The sequence below is a fragment of the Engystomops pustulosus genome, chromosome 8, assembly GCF_040894005.1.
Source record: "Engystomops pustulosus chromosome 8, aEngPut4.maternal, whole genome shotgun sequence".
Classification (NCBI taxonomy): domain Eukaryota; kingdom Metazoa; phylum Chordata; class Amphibia; order Anura; family Leptodactylidae; genus Engystomops; species Engystomops pustulosus.
In genome coordinates this window covers 92880608-92900014 of record NC_092418.1, presented here as the reverse complement: position 1 = coordinate 92900014, position 19407 = coordinate 92880608, and the positions used below count along the sequence as shown (strand labels likewise).

The 19407-nt window shown below is 40.8% G+C and overlaps 2 protein-coding genes across 3 annotated transcripts in view; one reads left to right on the top strand and one right to left on the bottom strand.

Moving 5' to 3' along the window:
* The window catches only part of LOC140075656 (bile salt export pump-like), a 51948-nt gene that overhangs the window by 16626 nt on the left and 15915 nt on the right, over nt 1-19407 (bottom strand). The window contains exons 16-22 of the mRNA XM_072121798.1: nt 7002-7172; nt 6129-6330; nt 5336-5417; nt 3220-3352; nt 2370-2534; nt 1885-1989; nt 1648-1809 (exon numbers count right to left, since the gene is read on the bottom strand). Coding sequence (XP_071977899.1) covers nt 1648-1809; nt 1885-1989; nt 2370-2534; nt 3220-3352; nt 5336-5417; nt 6129-6330; nt 7002-7172 — 1020 coding nt within the window. The remainder of the gene's footprint in view (nt 1-1647; nt 1810-1884; nt 1990-2369; nt 2535-3219; nt 3353-5335; nt 5418-6128; nt 6331-7001; nt 7173-19407) is intronic.
* On the top strand, nt 8958-18964 carry LOC140075655 (uncharacterized). 2 transcript variants are annotated; one of them, XM_072121796.1, is made up of 4 exons: nt 8958-9078; nt 10418-10609; nt 10735-10872; nt 12409-18964. In XM_072121796.1, exons 1-4 carry the CDS (start codon nt 9018-9020, stop codon nt 18714-18716), a joined length of 6699 nt encoding a protein of 2232 aa, XP_071977897.1. In that variant the 5' UTR covers nt 8958-9017; the 3' UTR covers nt 18717-18964. The 2 variants fall into 2 exon arrangements, with proteins under 2 accessions (XP_071977897.1, XP_071977898.1); XM_072121797.1 differs by lacking the exon at nt 10735-10872.

The following is a 19407-nucleotide window of genomic DNA, read 5'->3' as shown; positions in this document are numbered from 1 at the left end:
GTTTCTGGCCGCCAAAAAGCAAAACGGCGGGAGCTGCCATTTTCTCGAGCGGGCGAAGTATTCGTCCGAGTAACGAGCAGTTTCGAGTACCCTAATGCTCGACCGAGCATCAAGCTCGGACGAGCATGTTCGCTCATCTCTAACCATGACATTTGTGTCAAATAGTAAAAAGTCAGTGTATATTGACTATTTATTTCCTTGGTGCCCTGTGCAATTTTCAAGAAATATGACACTTTTTGCCACTTATTAGAAATCTAATCGGTTTTCTTGAAAGACGTGTGCCGCATTTCCAATGGAAATAAGATATTAATTTAGTGTTTATGTAAATGCTCTGCACACAAAGGTCAATTTTTCACACAAATGTCAAAAAGATTCTTTTCGACCGAGAATAGTATCTGGAGAGGCTGAGTCTACAGAAGGATGGGTGGCATTTATCACTGGTAAATTGACAGGCGGAAAGAAAGAGGCTTAGTGTAGACTTATCTTCACACACAGGAACAGGCAGAGCGTTCACAGAACAAATCTGTCTACGGTATAAATCATTATCCAGACAAAAACAGAGAAATTCTGTCCTCATGACCATACAGTATAGCACTGCAGGACCGTACTAGGGATAGAATGTGGTATTCAACTTTTCAAGTTCAGTATAAAATGTCTTGACGGGGAATAAAATGGCCTAGGTTATTTTTACCCCAGGTATGGTCTGTGCTGCGGGTATACTCTGGGCTGTTTGCTCCAGCAATGACATCACAACACAGAAGTTTGTTAGGGAAAGAGCCAATCCCAGACAATAGCAAATCAGCATTATAATTAGAGAGCAGTGAATTTTTCAAAAATTTTACCCGAATCTGTCATGACCAACCATCTGGAGCCCTTTCTGGCATGGTCTGGTTCTTGCTCCAATCACAGTTGAATTTGCAGGACAAGGAGACTCAAAAACTAACCCCCCGTGAAATCCCGACATTACTTTGGAGGACCTTGTCTTTCCGATTTTGGGCAACCAGAGCGGTAGTTTTCAAGTGGCCTCATAAAACATGAAGAAACAGTCCTTGCTAGGTCAAGGGCTCCAGGGGGAAAACTACTTTATGAGTAGTTAAGAGTGGACCCACTAAAATTCTAATTTTAAAATCCTGTTAGGGCACCAATTGCGGGTGTTAACTATTTGAATGCCACTGACAAAGTTACAAACTACTGCGGGCACTCGTGAGCCAGTACTAATATGCCAGCAGCTTGCCACCATTTTGAGGAAGGTTGTTGCTCCTGATGACTTCATTAGGGAGATACTGCCCTCCCCAAAATCTTTAATTATATTTATTGATATATACTATTGCATGTAGTCCATCTGTTGCGACATCATCACTGGACCAGGAAGTGCAGAACAGAGAGGGACCAGGTAGTGGCAGACATGGAAGAAGAGTGGAGATCGGCAGTAAATCCAAATTTTTACACAGGCATCTCATCAATTTTAAATTCTTTTCTGATTATTGGTAAACCTGATCTCGTTTTGGTGGACTGTTAACACGGAAGTATTCAAGATCCTGTAGAGAAGTCTAAGACCATTTCATTTAAGACACATTATAAGTAAGGATCCTAGTTTCCAAAAGGCCAGCCCCTATTTCAATCTTTTCTATAATTTCAATTACATACCCCTTGTACTTGGGAAGCATCAGTTGCCAGTCTTGTGGTTAGGGCACCGGGGCTATTTCTAGGGTCATCAAACCAACCAACTTCCTGCCCCAACATGGCTTGGAATCCAATCTTACGGAGTCTTCTGGTGAGTAGTTCTCCAGACTTTGCAAATGTGTATCCCTGGTGAAATAGAAAAGAAGTAATCATGCATTGATACAAAATTAGTTCTTAAACTTAAATCTAAACAATAGCTACCTGTAAGAATTGTGTCAAAAATGATACGGCTCCAATAAGAACAAAAAGCACGCAAATGCCATTGATTTGATTTCTTTGCTCGTCTTCATCTGGTAAGGAGAAGGTCTGCAAGGAATGAAACATATATTACTACAAAATACACTCAGGATGCTTAACTGGTAAATAATTCAGGGCAGTTGCAATACTCAATATGCAAATTATGCTCTCTACTGTCAGATGGGTGGTCCAGGGCTGAAGCAGACAGTCTGGTCATGCCCATATGACAATAGAGATTTCATACTAATGAGACTGATCACTTAGAAATGGTAAGGGATGAAGAGATGCAATACAGTCGAAACAAGTGCCCAATAAAATCGGAGATCCTCATAAGAAGACTCCACTAGTTCAAATGCCACATGGTAAAAAAAAAGGATAGATAGGAAAAAAAAGAAAGAAAAAAAGAAAGAAAGAATGAAAGAGGGAAAGATAATAATGATAAATCTCACCCCAAGAATCTGACTGAAGAGCAAGGCATACAGTGGGTTGACAGCGCCATTCACAGCTGCTCCAAGTGAACCTATTAACATGTATGGCCACTCAGGAGCGTTGTATTTCAAGATACGGGCAACTGGGGCTGGTTCCACATGATCATCTTCATCATTACCAATTCCCTAGAAGTAAACAAAACAGAAAAAATATGTATTAATAAGAACAGTATGTGTCTGCCATGCTTTATTTCTGCATAGCTCAGCATAGTAATTCAGTATCACGGGCAGGGGTGCACCACTCGAGAGGCAAGTTGAGCCTCTTGCCTCATTCAGCACCATTTGCAGCAAGAAGGGGGGCAACATCAGGGGAGACACTGCCACCTGCTACAAAGCAGAACTTGTTTATTAAAATAGTGTTTCTTCACAACAGATATCAGCATTGGTGTGAGACACAGCGTAGAGAACCCATATACAAAAAAAAAACCTATTGGAGAGGGCAGTGGGGGTGCTTGTTCTTTAGCTCGCCTCTGGTAGCAGGAAGTTCAGATTCACCCCTGATTATGAGACTGCTTAGTATTTAGTGGAAAGCTGGTACCAAATGGAATTGAAATCAATAGACCATAATGTAAAACAAAGTCAGTCCATGTTGTGCAAAGAACTTTTTTGTAGCCATCTTTGTCTGTCATCGGGTCTTAATGTTTATCACCATATATAGAGTTATAAGTTTGTGAAATAAGGTATATACATGGTGGACTTATCAGGCTTATTCCCATTTGGCTAAAATTTTGAATGGTTATGCGGAGAGAAATCTCATTGACCTCATACAATCAAACTTCTAGCAGAATTTTCTATACATTTCATCCTTTACCTTCTTAGCTTTTCCAGAGTCATCATGATGAGACACAGGTTTTATCGCCTCAGGTGCGTCTGGTATTGTCAAAAATGGAGTGTCAGGAATTATGTTTGATAGCTGTGACCTTGAGCGACTACGGATGGATGCACTAAAACACAAAAATATACATATTTCACTTTAAAAGGCTATTTTTACCTTATATAATATACCTTATGAGTTATAAGTTTGGTAAATGATAGAATAATTAATTATGTGGATTAGAATGTTGTTTGGGCTAGCATTTGGTCCGTCACCTTTTAAAATTGTAATTGTGTATTTAGCGTCTATGCAGACCTATGAGTCACCAAGGTTACAGACTACAAACACTCCCCGTGTGTAGTCTGATCGTTCAGAAATGGGTGCTTCTCCACCTCATTTACTTTTCTTTCTTTTCTATTGTACTAACTGGAACCCATAACCACACCCAAACACACAAACTTTTTAAAGAGGGGCTTATTTTTCAATGTACACAATGAGACACTCCAAATATTTTTTTTGGCATCATGGTGTTTAAATACCAAAAAAGTCTGGATTTTATCACCTCTTTGTTGTACCCCAGCATTAAATGTGTCAGGGCATTGCTAGCACAAACCTGGTTCTGGGGGCTGATCCATTCTCTACACTCAAGTCATTTGTGACATAGTCTACATAGCCGGGGACCGTACGTAACCTGAATAGGCTAGGGGGCATAACATGAAATAATACAGCACTAAAAAGTCTTGGAACATGATATATGCAGTAGATTGAAAATGACTTGTATATATTACATTAGTATATTGGAGATCCATGGGAAGAAGACGTTCTTTGGGGATCAAACTTTGGAGTACATTTATCATATGCTGGTGCTAAGTGCACCAGCCCTTGATGTTGCCGCCTCTGCCACATTGGTTGGATTTATCAGGGGACTCCGGTCTTCTGATAACTCCACCGGACAGAAGTGCAGCATTTTAACATCAGCTCTGAACTGCTATACAATGGAGCACTAGCCCAGCTATAGGGAGCCGTGGCTCCTATCCCCTTCATATGCCTTTACACCCACTTGGTGTGTAGGTGGCATAATGGGGGAAATGGGCACAATTTCTTGTTTGTATGCAGTGAATTGTATCTAGTTCAGGACTTTTACACCAGAAAAGTGGCTGTAGTCTGTAAACTTGGAGATACACAAGCCTCCATAGAAGCTTCATGCACCAAACAGTATGATAGTATTAAACCTAGAGTCTTCATTAGAAAATAACAAATCATTCGAGATCCGATTCCCTGAAGCTTCACCAGATTTGTTAAGATTCAATTTTGAATCAGATGTTACACCAATTATTCAGGAAATTTTCTAGTCCTCTAAAACACTTATATTCTTAAAAAAAAGAGGTTCAATTTAGTTCTGTAAATATTATTATAATAATAATAATTATTAATTATAAAAATATTATAATAATATTTTTTTTTTTTTTGCTGAACCTTAACATTAATGAAAAAAATTGTATAAAAAAACAAAACAACATAGGACATTTTTCTTTTAAAAAAATCTGTGTTTTAGAAGACTAGTAGGGTTATAATATATATGAATTTCTAGGACAATTGGAGAAACATTGGCTCGTCCAAATAATCTGATTTGATTCAGTGCTGGAAAATTGACCCAGTTGAAATGAATCTACAAATCAGTTATTTGATTTATTCATCTCTACTCTGGAAGACTTTTTTAGAATGAATTTTTTCCTTTGCATAGTTTTTTTTGTAATTATTATGTTATTTTTTATAATTTGTGATCATGACTTTCTGGGCTGTAACAAAAAACATCATTCTTTTAGTCATTATGACTAGATGTATATTGTATACTATTATACCACTGTGTAATTATACATATTTTATATGACCTTTCTCTAATTCTTCCTTTTCTTAGAAGTTCTAGCGGAGGTATTACGTGTCATTCTTCATGTATACATTAAGTCACAGAAGAAAAATGACATATTAATATAATGTAAAGGCTCATTCATCAGTCTCGCATTAATTACAGCCCCTCTTATATAATTACATTTATCTACCATTACTTGTTATTCAAGTAGTCTGAACTTTCCATGTCTGATAATAACCCTACCGCAAGCTGGACCGATATCCGCCCCTCTTGAAGGACTGAACCTCCTCTAGTTTGGGCTCCTCAAATTGCTTGTTTTCAGCATCTGAAAAGAAAAACAAATTTGTATTATATAATAAAATATGTGAAGTAATATAGTATTATCCAGTATTAGAAGAAGTATTAGAAGAGAAAATGTCATTGTATGTTTATTAAAGTAAAAAATCCCATTGACTGCAATGGACGGAATGTCAACATCTGCAAAGAGTTTGTATGTTCTCTCCGTGTTTGCGTGGGTATATCTAAGGTTGAGATATATGCATAGAACTATAAACAAACAGATAGATAGTCGAGAGAGGGATAATACCTATCTATTTATCTATTGAAATCTAAAAATAACCAAGTAAGAGGCAGCACTTCGGATTGTAGTGAAGGAAAGGGTGATCTCTTTATGCCATGATGTACTTTGGATGCTCCTTTTGTAAATCTATCATCTATCCTATCTATCTATCTACAAACAAAAAGTCTACAGCCACACAGTGTCACACTTGGCCCCTAAGAAGGTGGTGGGGTGCAAGAGCCCCAAAGTCCCGGTTGTGAAACCATATAAATATTATAATACTAATTCCAAAATAAAGCAGCACTACAGATCCAAAAATAGGAAAAAATAGAGATGAGTGTATTCCAAAACTCGGATGCTGATGGGTGGCCGTGGCCACCCATCAGTGGGAACTAGTGAAAGCCTCCAGGCCTGGCAGCGTTAACCCTATATAAGGTCCTGCCAGTAAATTGCACATAAATTACAAAAAACACTTACTGCCTTTCTCCATTTCTGTTAGCGCTTTATCTCCTTGACTCTGCAGAGTCACCAATGTGAAGTAGACTCCTTTCCTCTCCAGCAGTTCATCATGGGTTCCTCTCTCCACAGCCCGGCCATGTTCAAATCCAATGATTACATCTGCATTTTTAATTGTGGACAATCGATGGGCAATGGAGATGGTTGTGCGGCCAAAACGAACCTGGAGATGAAGCATTGGCATCAATGAACCATAAATATCATCTCATTAAACCTCATCAATCACATGATACAGTACATATACATTTGACTTTGATTTGACCAATATAGAAACCTTATATATCCGAGGTAAGTTTCATTTAATAAAAATTGAGCGTAATGTACCATCCCAGAGTCAGCAGCATGGTTCCAGATTTTATGTGCGGTCTCAGTCTCAAAGGAGGTGGGTGGTATGTAGAGACGTCACGGGGGAGGGCATTGTCCTTTGTAAGGGGGCCACAGGACTACAATAATTTTCTTAAGATGTTTTGGATTTTGCTTTAAATTGTATATAAGAATAATATCATATAGTTATATATAAGTAATATATTAGATCAAGTATTTTATATTTTTTGTATTGTATTATCTTGTCTACTTCTAACAGTGAGATCCAGAACATGGCCATAAGGTCATGCTAGTTACATCATTATAGTGCCATGTTATGCTAACTGGGACAATAGGACCCTATACACACCCTTAAATAATGCAGTTTTTCAGAAAAGGGAACAGGTACTCTTCATTAAGATGGGACTAACCATGGTTGGGTCAACTCTCTTCAGGGGCCACGTTTAGAATGCATAGTCGGCCTCCCAACAGCATTTATGAGTTCTATGTATAGTTATGACAAAGCTTTACCTTATCTAAGGCCTCCTGGACAATGGCTTCACTCTCGTTATCCAGAGCAGATGTGGCCATGTCAAGGAGGAGGATTCTGGGATTTCGGACCAGGGCTCTGGCAATTGCAATTCTTTGCTTCTGTCCACCACTCATTTGGCCTCCACCTTCTCCAACCATGGTGTCAAATTGCTACAAATATTAATAAAGATTTGTTATTAACATGAAGAACCATTGAGTTATGCATCTCACACTCTAAATAACTCTACTCAAGACTAAATTAATTGAATTATTTCTTATAACTACAATCCTACTAATCTTTTATCAGTGTAGTTGAACTTTTTCCAATGACTGGACATCTAGTTGGAAAAGTGGTGATATTATATCCCAGGAGCCTGTGACTCTTGTATTACATGACAGGGTCCTGCTGACCTAACATCAAATTCCGCTCCTTGCAGAATTTAATAAGGAACTCAGTCGAGATGGAACTAGACCCTGCCTTCAAGAGCAGTAATTTATGTTTGAATTTGCTTGTGAGATCCTTATTGTCAGGTGGGAGGTCTTGGATGTCTCCTCCACCCCAGTGCCTACTACTTGACAGTGAAGAACCTTCTCTGTTGTCGATTGCTTGAGAAAGAAAGGTGCAAGAGAAAAAATTCCATTTGTATCAGAGTCAGTGGTGCAACAACTATTAAAGGATGCAAAGATGGGCAAATAACGGAGTTAGCCATAGACATGAAATATTGAGCGACTGCTCTTCACATGCGTATGTTCCGCTTGGTCTCCTCCAGCCCAGGGCCTTCTTCTTAACAGTGAATTCTTGGGAATTAAAGGAGCAATCGAAAACATTTGATTAATAATGGTGGTGTGACATTTATTAAAGGATGCGAATAAGGGCAGATGGGCAGTTTGGCAAAGGTCCTCTGTAATTTAGCCATAGACATGAAATGTTGAGGGACTCCATAGATAGACATTTATATGTTCCACTTGGTTGAACAATATGGTGCAGATTTACTTACCTGGTCCATTCGCGATCCAGCGGCGCATTCTCTGCAGTGGATTCGGGTCTTCCGGCAATTCACTAAGGCAGTTCCTCCGACGTCCACCAGGTGTCGCTGCTGCGCTGAAGTCCGCTGAGGTCCGCCAGAGTTCACGATCCTATCCTGGGTGCAGGTAAGCGCGTGTCCAGCGACACTTTTTTTAAAAAAATGCTGCGGTTTTTCTGAATCTGCCGGGTTTTGGTTCGGCCATGCCCCCCGATTTCCGTCGCGTGCATGCCAGCGCCGATGCGCCACAATCTGATCGCGTGCGCCAAAAACCCGGGGCAATTCAGGGAAAAGCGGCGCAAATCGGAAAAACTTGGGTAATCCGACGTAAAAACGCGATTCGGGCCCTTAGTACTTGACACCCTATATGTTTATTGAGCGGTGAAGGTGGGAATGGTCCTCCTGACCCTAATATTTCTCAGAAAAAAAGATCAGTTATGTTAAATTCCAACTTCCCAATCCTTATCTCCCCCAATAGCTGCTGTCGGGAGACCCCAATAATTATTAGATTGTAGGCTCAACATAATAACATTTTTGGACAACTGCACATCTAGTGTATATGGTGAATGTTAGAATCCTCAGATTGACATTACATTGGTGATAGTTACTATCTATCTATGATATGCAAAATACAAAATCAATATACAAATCTAACATTTAATTGTACCTGAAGAATATAGTATTGCTAAATGTTTTATATGTCCACAGCCAACAACTACAAGTTTAAGACGACAGTAATGTATATGAAATGTGAGCTCTGTACAGAATGACATACAGAGGGATTTCCATTAACAATTGCTAATGACAGGTTTCAGTGATCTGGAATAATTCCCTAATGATGGGGTGTGATTTGTGTTTTCATCATAAGCCGCTCATTGGTTCTGGCCTTGTATAAATAGCAGCACAGATAGCGGATGGTATCAGGTAGATTGTTCCTTCTACTTTGTGATCGGCAACATCCTCAGTCTGAACAGTCTTGGAGTCCACAAGTATGAGGCTTCTCGTCTTCTCCCTGCTACTGGGAGCAGTGGCAGCAGTAAGACTACCATCGAGTAAGTACCCACTAATTGTGTCCCACAAGTGACAGTATTGATTGATAGATTTCCACTATCAGAAATGATGATATTACTATATAGATTGTAGTTATGAATGTAAGTGGGTGCACAAAATAATGGTCGTTAAAGGGAACCTGTCATCAGAAATTGGCTTAATAAACCACTGGCAGTATGTTGTCTTATCAGCTGAGAAGCTTTTATATGATGTGTCTTCCATGGTCTGGTGTGGTGGCCTCATCCAGAAAATCAACTTTAAAGTCAGGTGTAAATTGGTTTTATGAAGTCAAGAAGGCGGAGAGTTTAACACTGAAGCCAAGCTTTCCCTGCCTTAGAACACCTTAGAATGTTCTTCGTCCAGGGAGATCAGATCTCCTGAAGTCTGATTGATGAGGAGATGTTCAGGTGGGGGGAGCTTGACTCCAGTGTTAAACTATCCGCCTCCCTGACTTTATAAATCTTACTTCAATTTTCTGGATGATGCCATCACACTGACGCATGAGAAAATCATAATCTAGAAGCTGTTCAAGTGCTTAACAACATACTGGTAGTGGTTTATTTGGCCAATTTCTGATAACAGGTTCCTTTAAAATAATCAAAGTAATGGCGCTTTGACTGTGGTTCCTCTGGTTTTTACAGCTAGGGGGACCTGTGTATGGCTTTGCTATAGGACCCCTGTGATAGCTTTGTTGTAGGGTCACTAAGGCTAGTAATTGTAGGGGGCCAACGTGGCTACCACTTTGTCACTATAGCTGTCACACCTATTGGAGCTACCTGAAGGGGACATTCACTGTAGCTAGTATCAAATGAAATTAAAGGGTATTGTGTCACCAGATTTTACCTCATGAAATTAATGGCCCCTCAGGGATGACATGTCCTTTCTAGAATTCATTCTTTTATGTCAAAATTCTCCTGTTTACCTGCACTGTTTCACTGCAAAGGGGTCCACTGAGGCCTACTGAAAACTGGAGCCGACCCTGATGGTAGCCAACTACAATTTTCCTGCAATGGGCTAGTCCAACCAACCATTGCAACCTGTTAAGGTTCGTTTTACATTGAGTAGTTGGGACAACCCACCTTGCTCTTGGATCAACCAACTAAGAACTAACTGAGTGTTTCAGACTACCAAGACGAATGTACATAGAGTAGTATTAAAGAAAGGCCAGACAAGAGCAGTCATAGCAGAAAGACTACAGATGTTATAAATGCATTCATTCCATTTGGAGACAGAACAACCTAAATCCACCAGTTACAATGGTTTTCCAAATGAAGCTCCCTGGAAAAGTCACATCAATCTTTATTTGAACTGATTATTCTAATGTGGATTCTTTTCTTGCAGAACCCAAAATTGAATTTGGAGAATCTAACAGGTGTCCAAGATTTTTAAACTTGAAAGAGCCACACAAAACACCAGATCCGAACCAGACAAACCCTTGTTTATTACCTCCGTGTAGAAAGGACATTGATTGCCCAGAAAATTTTATCTGTTGTAAACTCTCCTGTGGGTTCAGATGCTTATTCGACTTCTCCAGTAAGTAGCTATGTGGAAGGTACTTTCATAATAAACAAGGATTGACTTTAAATTTCAGCTGGTCAAAAGAGTATAGATGTATTCTTTTTAACTTGTCAACATTAACTTGCACTTTCTATTTTCAGTTGACATCAACAGACTCTCTGAACTTATGAAAGATGTGAAAAACATCCAAGTAAATCTACTTCCAAGTGTATGGAAGCAAAAACTAGACAAAACAAATCAATTGGAAAGCAACCATAATCCTCTGAAAAATAATGAAGGTATTGGACCGGCCGTATACTTGTGCAGTACCTGTAGCTTGAGGAGCATTATTAAAGGGGTCGTCCACTTTCAGCAAATAATTGATATGGTTTGTGTAAGGAAAAGTTAGAAATGTGTCTCTGGTCATGTGATGTCACACAGGTGCGTGGCTCGTTATAATACACAGCCCCGATTTCTCTCTGTGATATAACAGGCTGTGCACCTGTTTGACATTACATGAGCAGGGATATAACGAGACATGGACCTGTGTGACATCACATGACCAGGGATTTAACGAGACATGCACCTGTGTGACATCACATGACTAGGTATATAACAAGCCATGCACCTGTGTGCCATCACATGACCAGAGATATAACCAAACGTGTACATATGTGACATCACATGACTAGGTATATAACAAGCCTTGCACCTTTGTGACATCACATGACCAGGTATATATAATGAGACATGCACCTGTGTGACATCACATGACTAGGTATATATCAAGCCTTGCACCTGTGTGACATAAATGACCAGGGATATAATGAGACGTGCACCTGCATGACTTCACATTAACAGGGATATAATGAGATGTGCACCTGTGTGACATCACATGACTCGGTATATAACAAGCCTTGCACCTGTGTGCCATCACATGACCAGAGATATAACCAGATGTGTACATATGTGACATCACATGACTAGGTATATAACAAGCTTTGCTCCTGTGTGACATCACATGACCAGGTATATATAATGAGACATGCACCTGTGTGACATCACATGACTAGGTATATATATTAAGCCTTGCACCTGTGTGACATCAATGACCAGGGATATAACGAGATGTGCATCTGCGTGACATCACATGGCTGGGGACTGGTTTCTATTCAGTGGAAGTAAAGATATATGCGTTCTATAGAAGGGCAGCAAGCCGAGACCTAGAAAACCATGAGGAATTGACAGAAAGTATATAGGAAAATAGTATAACTTCTAACAAACCATATAAATTATTTACTGAAAGTGGACAACCCCTTTAATCAATTTGTCTTGGTATCGGAGGTTACATGATGGAAACATCTAGGAGGCACTGGACAAATAACACGTGACCTTTGAACAAACCCAGAAAGATTAGACTGGGTCAAGCCATTCCCATTACCATCCATGTGGACTGCAAGTGTTGTGACTCCTGCACTGTGTTCAGGTGTACTCCAGATAACTTCGGTGCATAGCCAAAATAAGATTTAGAAACTAGATTCTTGAGGTTTGGGAAAAGTGATAGGAGTAGAGTTATTTTCATATAAATTAACCATTGGTGCAAATATTCAACGCACACTCCTTTCATTTCTGAAACTGAACTTTTCAATTCATTAAAGTGAATGGATCCCTGACCATATTTTTTCTGTAGTGAATATTTAGGGACCATGTCATCTTATGAATGTGCATAAAATATCTTAGAGAAACCCTGGATACAATGAAGCTTAATACAGATGGATGAAGACTTGATAAAAATTGTTAGCTGAATGTTAACAACTTGCACTTTTTGTTTACAGATTTGCAGTCAGGACATGAAGTGAGCAAACGATCTGCTCCACAGGAAAAAGAAACCCGAACAAAACCATTTCTGGTCAATCAAAGCTCTACACAACAAAAAGAAGTTATTGGAGAAGTGGTAAACCAAGGCGGTCAGGAGGCCAAGACTAGAAATGAAAGTAAGCAAATAGATGATGAGACAAAGGAAGACTCACAGGAAAGTGGGGAGGATGAAGAATATGAAGGTCAGAGAACAAGAGATAAAAGGGACACTAGCAAAAATCAGTCTGTGCAAGAAGAAGGGATTGAGATAAAAAAGGAGGATGACCAGAAGACATGTCAGTGTGAAAAAGGAAAGGAGCACAAGGAAAATTGTACAAGAAAGTTTGACAAGAAAAGTAAAAACAAAGTGAAGATGTCAGATAAAAAGGGACACAGACATTCAGAGGAACAAAAAGGAGAGGACGCTGAAAAAGTGGGTGAGACAAGTAACAATGCAACAGAGAGGGTAAAACGTGAGTTACCTAAAAATGCAGAAGGGAAGAAGAGACAAGAAAAACATGGTGAAAAGGGGCAGAAGATAGCAGAGGAAAAGAGACAGGCAAAACATGGAGAGCAAGGAAAAAGGATAGCAGAGGAAAAGAGACAGGCAAAACATGGAGAGCAAGGAAAAAGGATAGCAGATGAAAAGAGACAGGCAAAACATGAAGAGCAAGGAAAAAGGATAGCAGAGGAAAAGAGACAGGCAAAACATGGAGAGCAAGGAAAAAAGATGGCAGAAGAAAAGAGACAGGCAAAACATGGAGAGCAAGGAAAAAAGATAGCAGAAGAAAAGAGACAGGCAAAACATGGAGAGCAAGGAAAAAGGATAGCAGAGGAAAAGAGACAGGCAAAACATGGAGAGCAAGGGTGGGAGAGAGCAGAGGGAAAGAGACATGGGAAACACGGAGAGCAGGTGATAGCACAGGAGGAGAAACCTGAAAATAACACAGAAAGGGTAAAACGTGAGGTGTCTGAGAACACTTTACAAACTGAGGGAAAGGGAGAACAAGGTCAGAAGATAGCGGAGGAAAAGAGACATGAGGAACATGGAGAAAAGGGGAGGAAGATAGCAGAGGAAAAGAGACGTAAGGAACATGGAGAAAAGGGGAGGAAGATAGCAGAGGAAAAGAGCCATGGAAAACATGGAAAGCAAGGGCAGGAGAAAAGACCAGAAGATAACTTAGAAAGGGTAAAACGTGAGGTGCCTGAGAATACTTTACAAACTGAGGGAAAGGGAGAAATGAGACATGAGCAACATGGAGAAAAGGGGATGAAGATAGCAGAGGAAAAGAGACATAAGGAACATGGAGAGAAGGGGAGGAAGATAGCAGAGGAAAAGAGATGTGCAAAACATGGAAAGCAAGGGCAAGAAAGAGCAGAGGAAAAGAGACATGGGAAACATGGTGAGCAAGGCCAGGAGAAAAGACCAGAAGCTAATTTAGAAAGGGTGAAACTTGAGTTACCCAACAATACTCTACAAACAGAAGGGCAAGGAGAACAAGAGCAGCAGGTATCAGATGGAAAGAAATATGGGAAACATGGAGATCAAGGAAAAGAGAGAGTAGAAGGAAAGAGAAATGGGAGACATGGTAAAAAACAACAAGAGGGAGCGCAGGGAAAGAGACATGGGGAACACGGAGAGCAGGTGATAGCACAGGAGGAGAAACCTGAAAATAACACAGAAAGGGTAAAACGTGAGGTGCCTGAGAACACTTTACAAACTGAGGGAAAGGGAGAACAAGGTCAGAAGAAAGCGGAGGAAAAGAGACATGAGGAACATGGAGAAAAGGGGAGGAAGATAGCAGAGGAAAAGAGATGTGCAAAACATGGAAAGCAAGGGCAAGAAAGAGCAGAGGAAAAGAGACATGGGAAACATGGTGAGAAAGGGCAGGAAAATAGACCAGAAGCTAATTTAGAAAGGGTGAAACGTGAATTACCCAACAATACTCTACAAACAGAAAGGCAAGGAGAACAAGAGCAGCAGGTATCAGATGGAAAGAAATATGGGAAACATGGAGACCAAGGAAAAGAGAGAGTAGAAGGAAAGAGAAATGGGAGACATGGTAAAAAACAACAAGAGGGAGCACAGGGAAAGAGACATGGGGAACACGGAGAGCAGGTGATAGCACAGGAGAAGAAACCTGAAAATAACACAGAAAGGGTAAAACGTGAGGTGCCTGAGAACACTTTACAAACTGAGGGAAAGGGAGAACAAGGTCAGAAGATAGCGGAGGAAAAGACACATGAGGAACATGGAGAAAAGGGGAGGAAGATAGCAGAAGAAAAGAGACATGAGGAACATGGAGAAAAGGGGAGGAAGATAGAGGAAAAGAGACGTAAGGAACATGGAGAAAAGGGGAGGAAGATAGCAGAGGAAAAGAGACATGGAAAACATGGAAAGCAAGGGCAGGAGAAAAGACCAGAAGATAACTTAGAAAGGGTAAAACGTGAGGTGCCTGAGAACACTTTACAAACTGAGGGAAAGGGAGAAAAGAGACATGAGCAACATGGAGAAAAGGGGATGAAGATAGCAGAGAAAAAGAGACATGAACAACATGGAGAAAAGGGGAGGAAGATAGCAGAGGAAAAGAGACATGAACAACATGGAGAAAAGGGGAGGAAGATAGCAGAGGAAAAGAGACATAAGGAACATGGAGAGAAGGGGAGGAAGATAGCAGAGGAAAAGAGATGTGCAAAACATGAAAAGCAAGGGCAAGAAAGAGCAGAGGAAAAGAGACATGGGAAACAAGGTGAGCATGGCCAGGAGAAAAGACCAGAAGCTAATATAGAAAGGGTGAAACGTGAATTACCCAACAATACTCTACAAACAGAAGGGCAAGGAGAACAAGAGCAGCAGGTATCAGATGGAAAGAAATATGGGAAACATGGAGAACAAGGAAAAGAGAGAGTAGAAGGAAAGAGAAATGGAAGACATGGTAAAAAACAACAAGAGGGAGCACAAGGAAAGAGACATGGGGAACATGGAGAGCGAGGGTTGGAGAGAGCAGAGGGAAAGAGACAAGGTAAACACGGTGAAGAGGGGAGGAAGATAACAGAAAAAAAGAGAAATGAAAAACATGGAAAACAAGGGCAGGAGACATTAGAAGGAAATAAACCTGGGAATAGACCTGGAGAGCAGGTGATAGCACAGGAGGAAAAACCTGAAGATAACTTAGAAAGGGTAAAACGTGAGGTGCCTGAGAACACTTTACAAACTGAGGGAAAGGGAGAAATGAGACATGAGCAACATGGAGAAAAGGGGAGGAAGATAGCAGAGGAAAAGAGACATGAACAACATGGAGAAAAGGGGAGGAAGATAGCAGAGGAAAAGAGACATGAACAACATGGAGAGAAGGGGAGGAAGATAGCAGAGGAAAAGAGACATAAGGAACATGGAGAGAAGGGGAGGAAGATAGCAGAGGAAAAGAGATGTGCAAAACATGGAAAGCAAGGGCAAGAAAGAGCAGAGGAAAAGAGACATGGGAAACATGGTGAGAAAGGGCAGGAAAATAGACCAGAAGCTAATTTAGAAAGGGTGAAACGTGAGTTACCCAACAATACTCTACAAACAGAAGGGCAAGGAGAACAAGAGCAGCAGGTATCAGATGGAAAGAAATATGGGAAACATGGAGAACAAGGAAAAGAGAGAGTAGAAGGAAAGAGACATAGGAAACATGGAGAGCAAGGCGGGAAGAGAGAAGAGGGAAAGAGACATGGGAAACATGGAGAGCAGGGGCTGGAGAGAACTGATAGAAAGAGACATGGGAAACACGGAAAACAGGGGTTGAAGAGAACTGATAGAAAGAGACTTGGGAAACATGGTGAAGAGGGGAGGAAGATAGCCGAAGAAAAGAAAAATGTAAAACAAGAACAGGCAAGATTAAAAGTAAATGGACCTGGGAAACATGGAGAGAAGGTAATAGCAAAGGAGAAAAAATATAAAGAAACTATAGAAAGGGTAAAACGTGAGGTGCCTGAAAATACTTTACAAACTGAGGATCAGGGAGAACAAGGTCAGACAATAGCAGAGGAAAAGAGACTTGGGGAACATGGTGAAAAGGGGAGGAAGATAGCAGAGGAAAAGAGACGTGAGGAACATGGAGAGAAAGGGAGGAAGATAGCAGAGGAAAAGAGACATGGGAAACATGGAGAACAAGGACCGGAGAGAGGACATAGTAATAGAGAACATAGCAAGCCCGATAAGCAGAATATAGCAGACATAAGGAGAGGAGATGGGGCAGGGGAAGAATTAAAGCAACTGGAAAGGCAGGAATCACAGCAAATGGAAGGACAACATGCTGTTTATAAGAGAAATGTGAGGCCAGGGGAAAGAGAAGGGCAAAAACCAGGAGAAAAGGTAGGGCAGGAACCAGGGGAAAGAGAAGGACATCATCCACGCCACAAAAGAAGCCTGAAACCAGGAACTAAGAAAACAGGAGAACAGAAAGGGAAACTTTCAGGAGAAAGGGAAGGGCAGAAACAAGGGGCAAAGGAAGAGCAACATCCTCATAAGAGGAGAAGTCAAAATCCAGGTGCCCTGAATCATAAGGGAAGATTATTAAGGTTAGGGCAAAATCTAGGACAGGAGAAATTAGAAGGAAATAGACTTGGGAAACATGGAGAGCAGGTGAGAGCACAGGAGAAAAGGCATGAAGATACCATAGAAAGGGTAAAACGTGAGGTGCCTAACAATATTTTAGAGACTGAGGGGAAGGGAGAAGAAGGTCAGGAAATAGCGGAGGAAAAGAGACATGAGGAACATGGAGAAAAGGGGAGGAAGATAGCAGAGGAAAAGAGACATGGGAAGCAAAGAGAACAAGAGCCTGAGAGAGGACATACTAAAAGAGGTCATAACAAATCAAATAAGCAGAATGTAACAGAGGAAAATACAAAAGAAGGATTAGGAGAGGAATTACAGCAATTTGAAAGGCAGGAATCACAGCAAATGGAAGGACAACATGCTGTTTACAAAAGAAGTGTGAGGCCAGGTGAAAGAAAAGGGCAAAAACCAGGAGAAAAGGTAGGGCAGGAACCAGGGGAAAGAGAAGGACATCATCCACGCCACAAAAGAAGCCTGAAACCAGGTACTAAGAAAACAGGAGAACAGAAAGGGAAACTTTCAGGAGAAATGGAAGGGCAGAAACAAGGGGCAAAGGAAGAGCAATATCCTCATAACAGGAGAAGTCAGCAGAGACATTCTTCAAGTGAGGAAATTGAAAACGAAAGTCAGGAAAGCCATGAAGACCAAACTCAAGAAGCATCCATCTTCCAAGTCAGTGAGCAGCCATCTCCTTTAGAAAGTGATCTGTCGTCTGTACCAGGTGTGGAAGAAGCAATCTTGGCAAACAAGCCTTCATCATGTACATCAGATTGTCTGACAAATGACCAAGAACAACCATCTACAATTCCAGTTGAGTTTGAGCAAACACCTGCTGAGAATTTGAAACCGGTTCAGGATAGTGATCAATCATTTATCTACGTTGATGAACCTCAAGATCCAGATAGAAATTGGCCACAAGCATTAAGTAGTGAACAGTCACAAGCTCTGGAAAGTGATCAACCACAAGCTCTGGACAGTGAGCCACCACAAGCTCTGGAAAGTGATCCAACACAGGCTCTGGAGAGTGACCCACCACAAGCTCTAGACAGTAATCCAACACAAAGTCTGGATAGTGATCCACCACAAGCTCTGGACAGTGATCCACCAAAAGCTCTGGAAAGTGATCCAACACAGGCTTTGGAGAGTGACCCACCACAAGCTGTAGACAGTAATCCAACACAAAGTCTGGACAGTGATCCACCACAAGCTCTGGACAGTGATCCACCACAAGCTCTGGAAAGTGATCCAACACAGGCTCTGGAAAGTGATCCAACACAGGCTCTGGAAAGTGATCCAACACAGGCTCTGGAGAGTGACCCACTACAAGCTCTAGACAGTAATCCAACACAAAGTCTGGACAGTGATCCACCACAAGCTCTGGACAGTGATCCACCACAAGCTCTGGAAAGTGATCCAACACAGGCTCTGGAAAGTGATCCAACACAGGCTCTGGAGAGTGACCCACCACAAGCTCTAGACAGTATTCCAACACAAGCTCTGGAAAGTGATCCAACACAGGCTCTGGAAAGTTATCCAACACAGGCTCTGGAGAGAGACCCACTACAAGCTCTAGACAGTAATCCAACACAAGTTCTGGAGAGTGATCCACCACAAGTACAAAACACTGATGAGCCCCAAGTTCTAGATAGTAATAAACCTCAGCTTATGGAAAATTATGAGTCCTAACTTCTAGATAATTAATAATGGGAATCTGGTCATAAAAGAACTGGTGCAGTAGTTCTTTAAAATCATGTGCTTGTCATGACAGTGATGGGTCCTACATTTGTAAAACTCAGCAGGTAAAAATGTAAGATGGCATCATCGCTATTCAGCAACTGAGATATTGTTAAGTTTCTTAATATATACATTTTACAAATGTCTCTTGGTAATGGAATGATGGTAGAGGGATGATTGTATAACTAGCTATTGCTAATACCTCCACAATTATATGATAGTCATTATATGAGAATAAATAAAAATGCTGATCTAAAGTATCTGTCTCTGGTTTCATTATTTGATCAACAGCTATTACAACGAGGGATCAATCATCAGGGATCAATATTAAGGCAGATGTAGGCCAAGTCCATTTGTGAATTTGAGATTTACTCTGAGAAAGACACAACAAAGATATAGACCCATGAAGATCCATGAATGGGCTCTTTTAGTCTCCCATGATCTGTTATTGATGACTTATCCTGTCCATAGGCCATTAAAATGATTCCAGAAAACCGTTCCTAAAAATTTTGGTAGGACTAGCTAATGTGTAATTTAGGTTCACTGATAACAAGGCATTGTATGTTGAATTTCTTTTGTATTCAAGGCAAGTAAGCCACTGCCAAACATCTCCAGTATTGGCTAACTCCATCACTTGACCCAT

Bases quoted from the DNA above. Each gene is read 5' to 3' on its own strand.
- LOC140075655 (XM_072121796.1), top strand. From the start codon at position 9,018: ATGAGGCTTCTCGTCTTCTCCCTGCTACTGGGAGCAGTGGCAGCAGTA. The intron at 10,610-10,734 runs GTAAGTAGCTAT...TTCTATTTTCAG, and splicing joins ATGCTTATTCGACTTCTCCA to TTGACATCAACAGACTCTCT. The intron at 10,873-12,408 runs GTATTGGACCGG...TTTTGTTTACAG, and splicing joins TCCTCTGAAAAATAATGAAG to ATTTGCAGTCAGGACATGAA.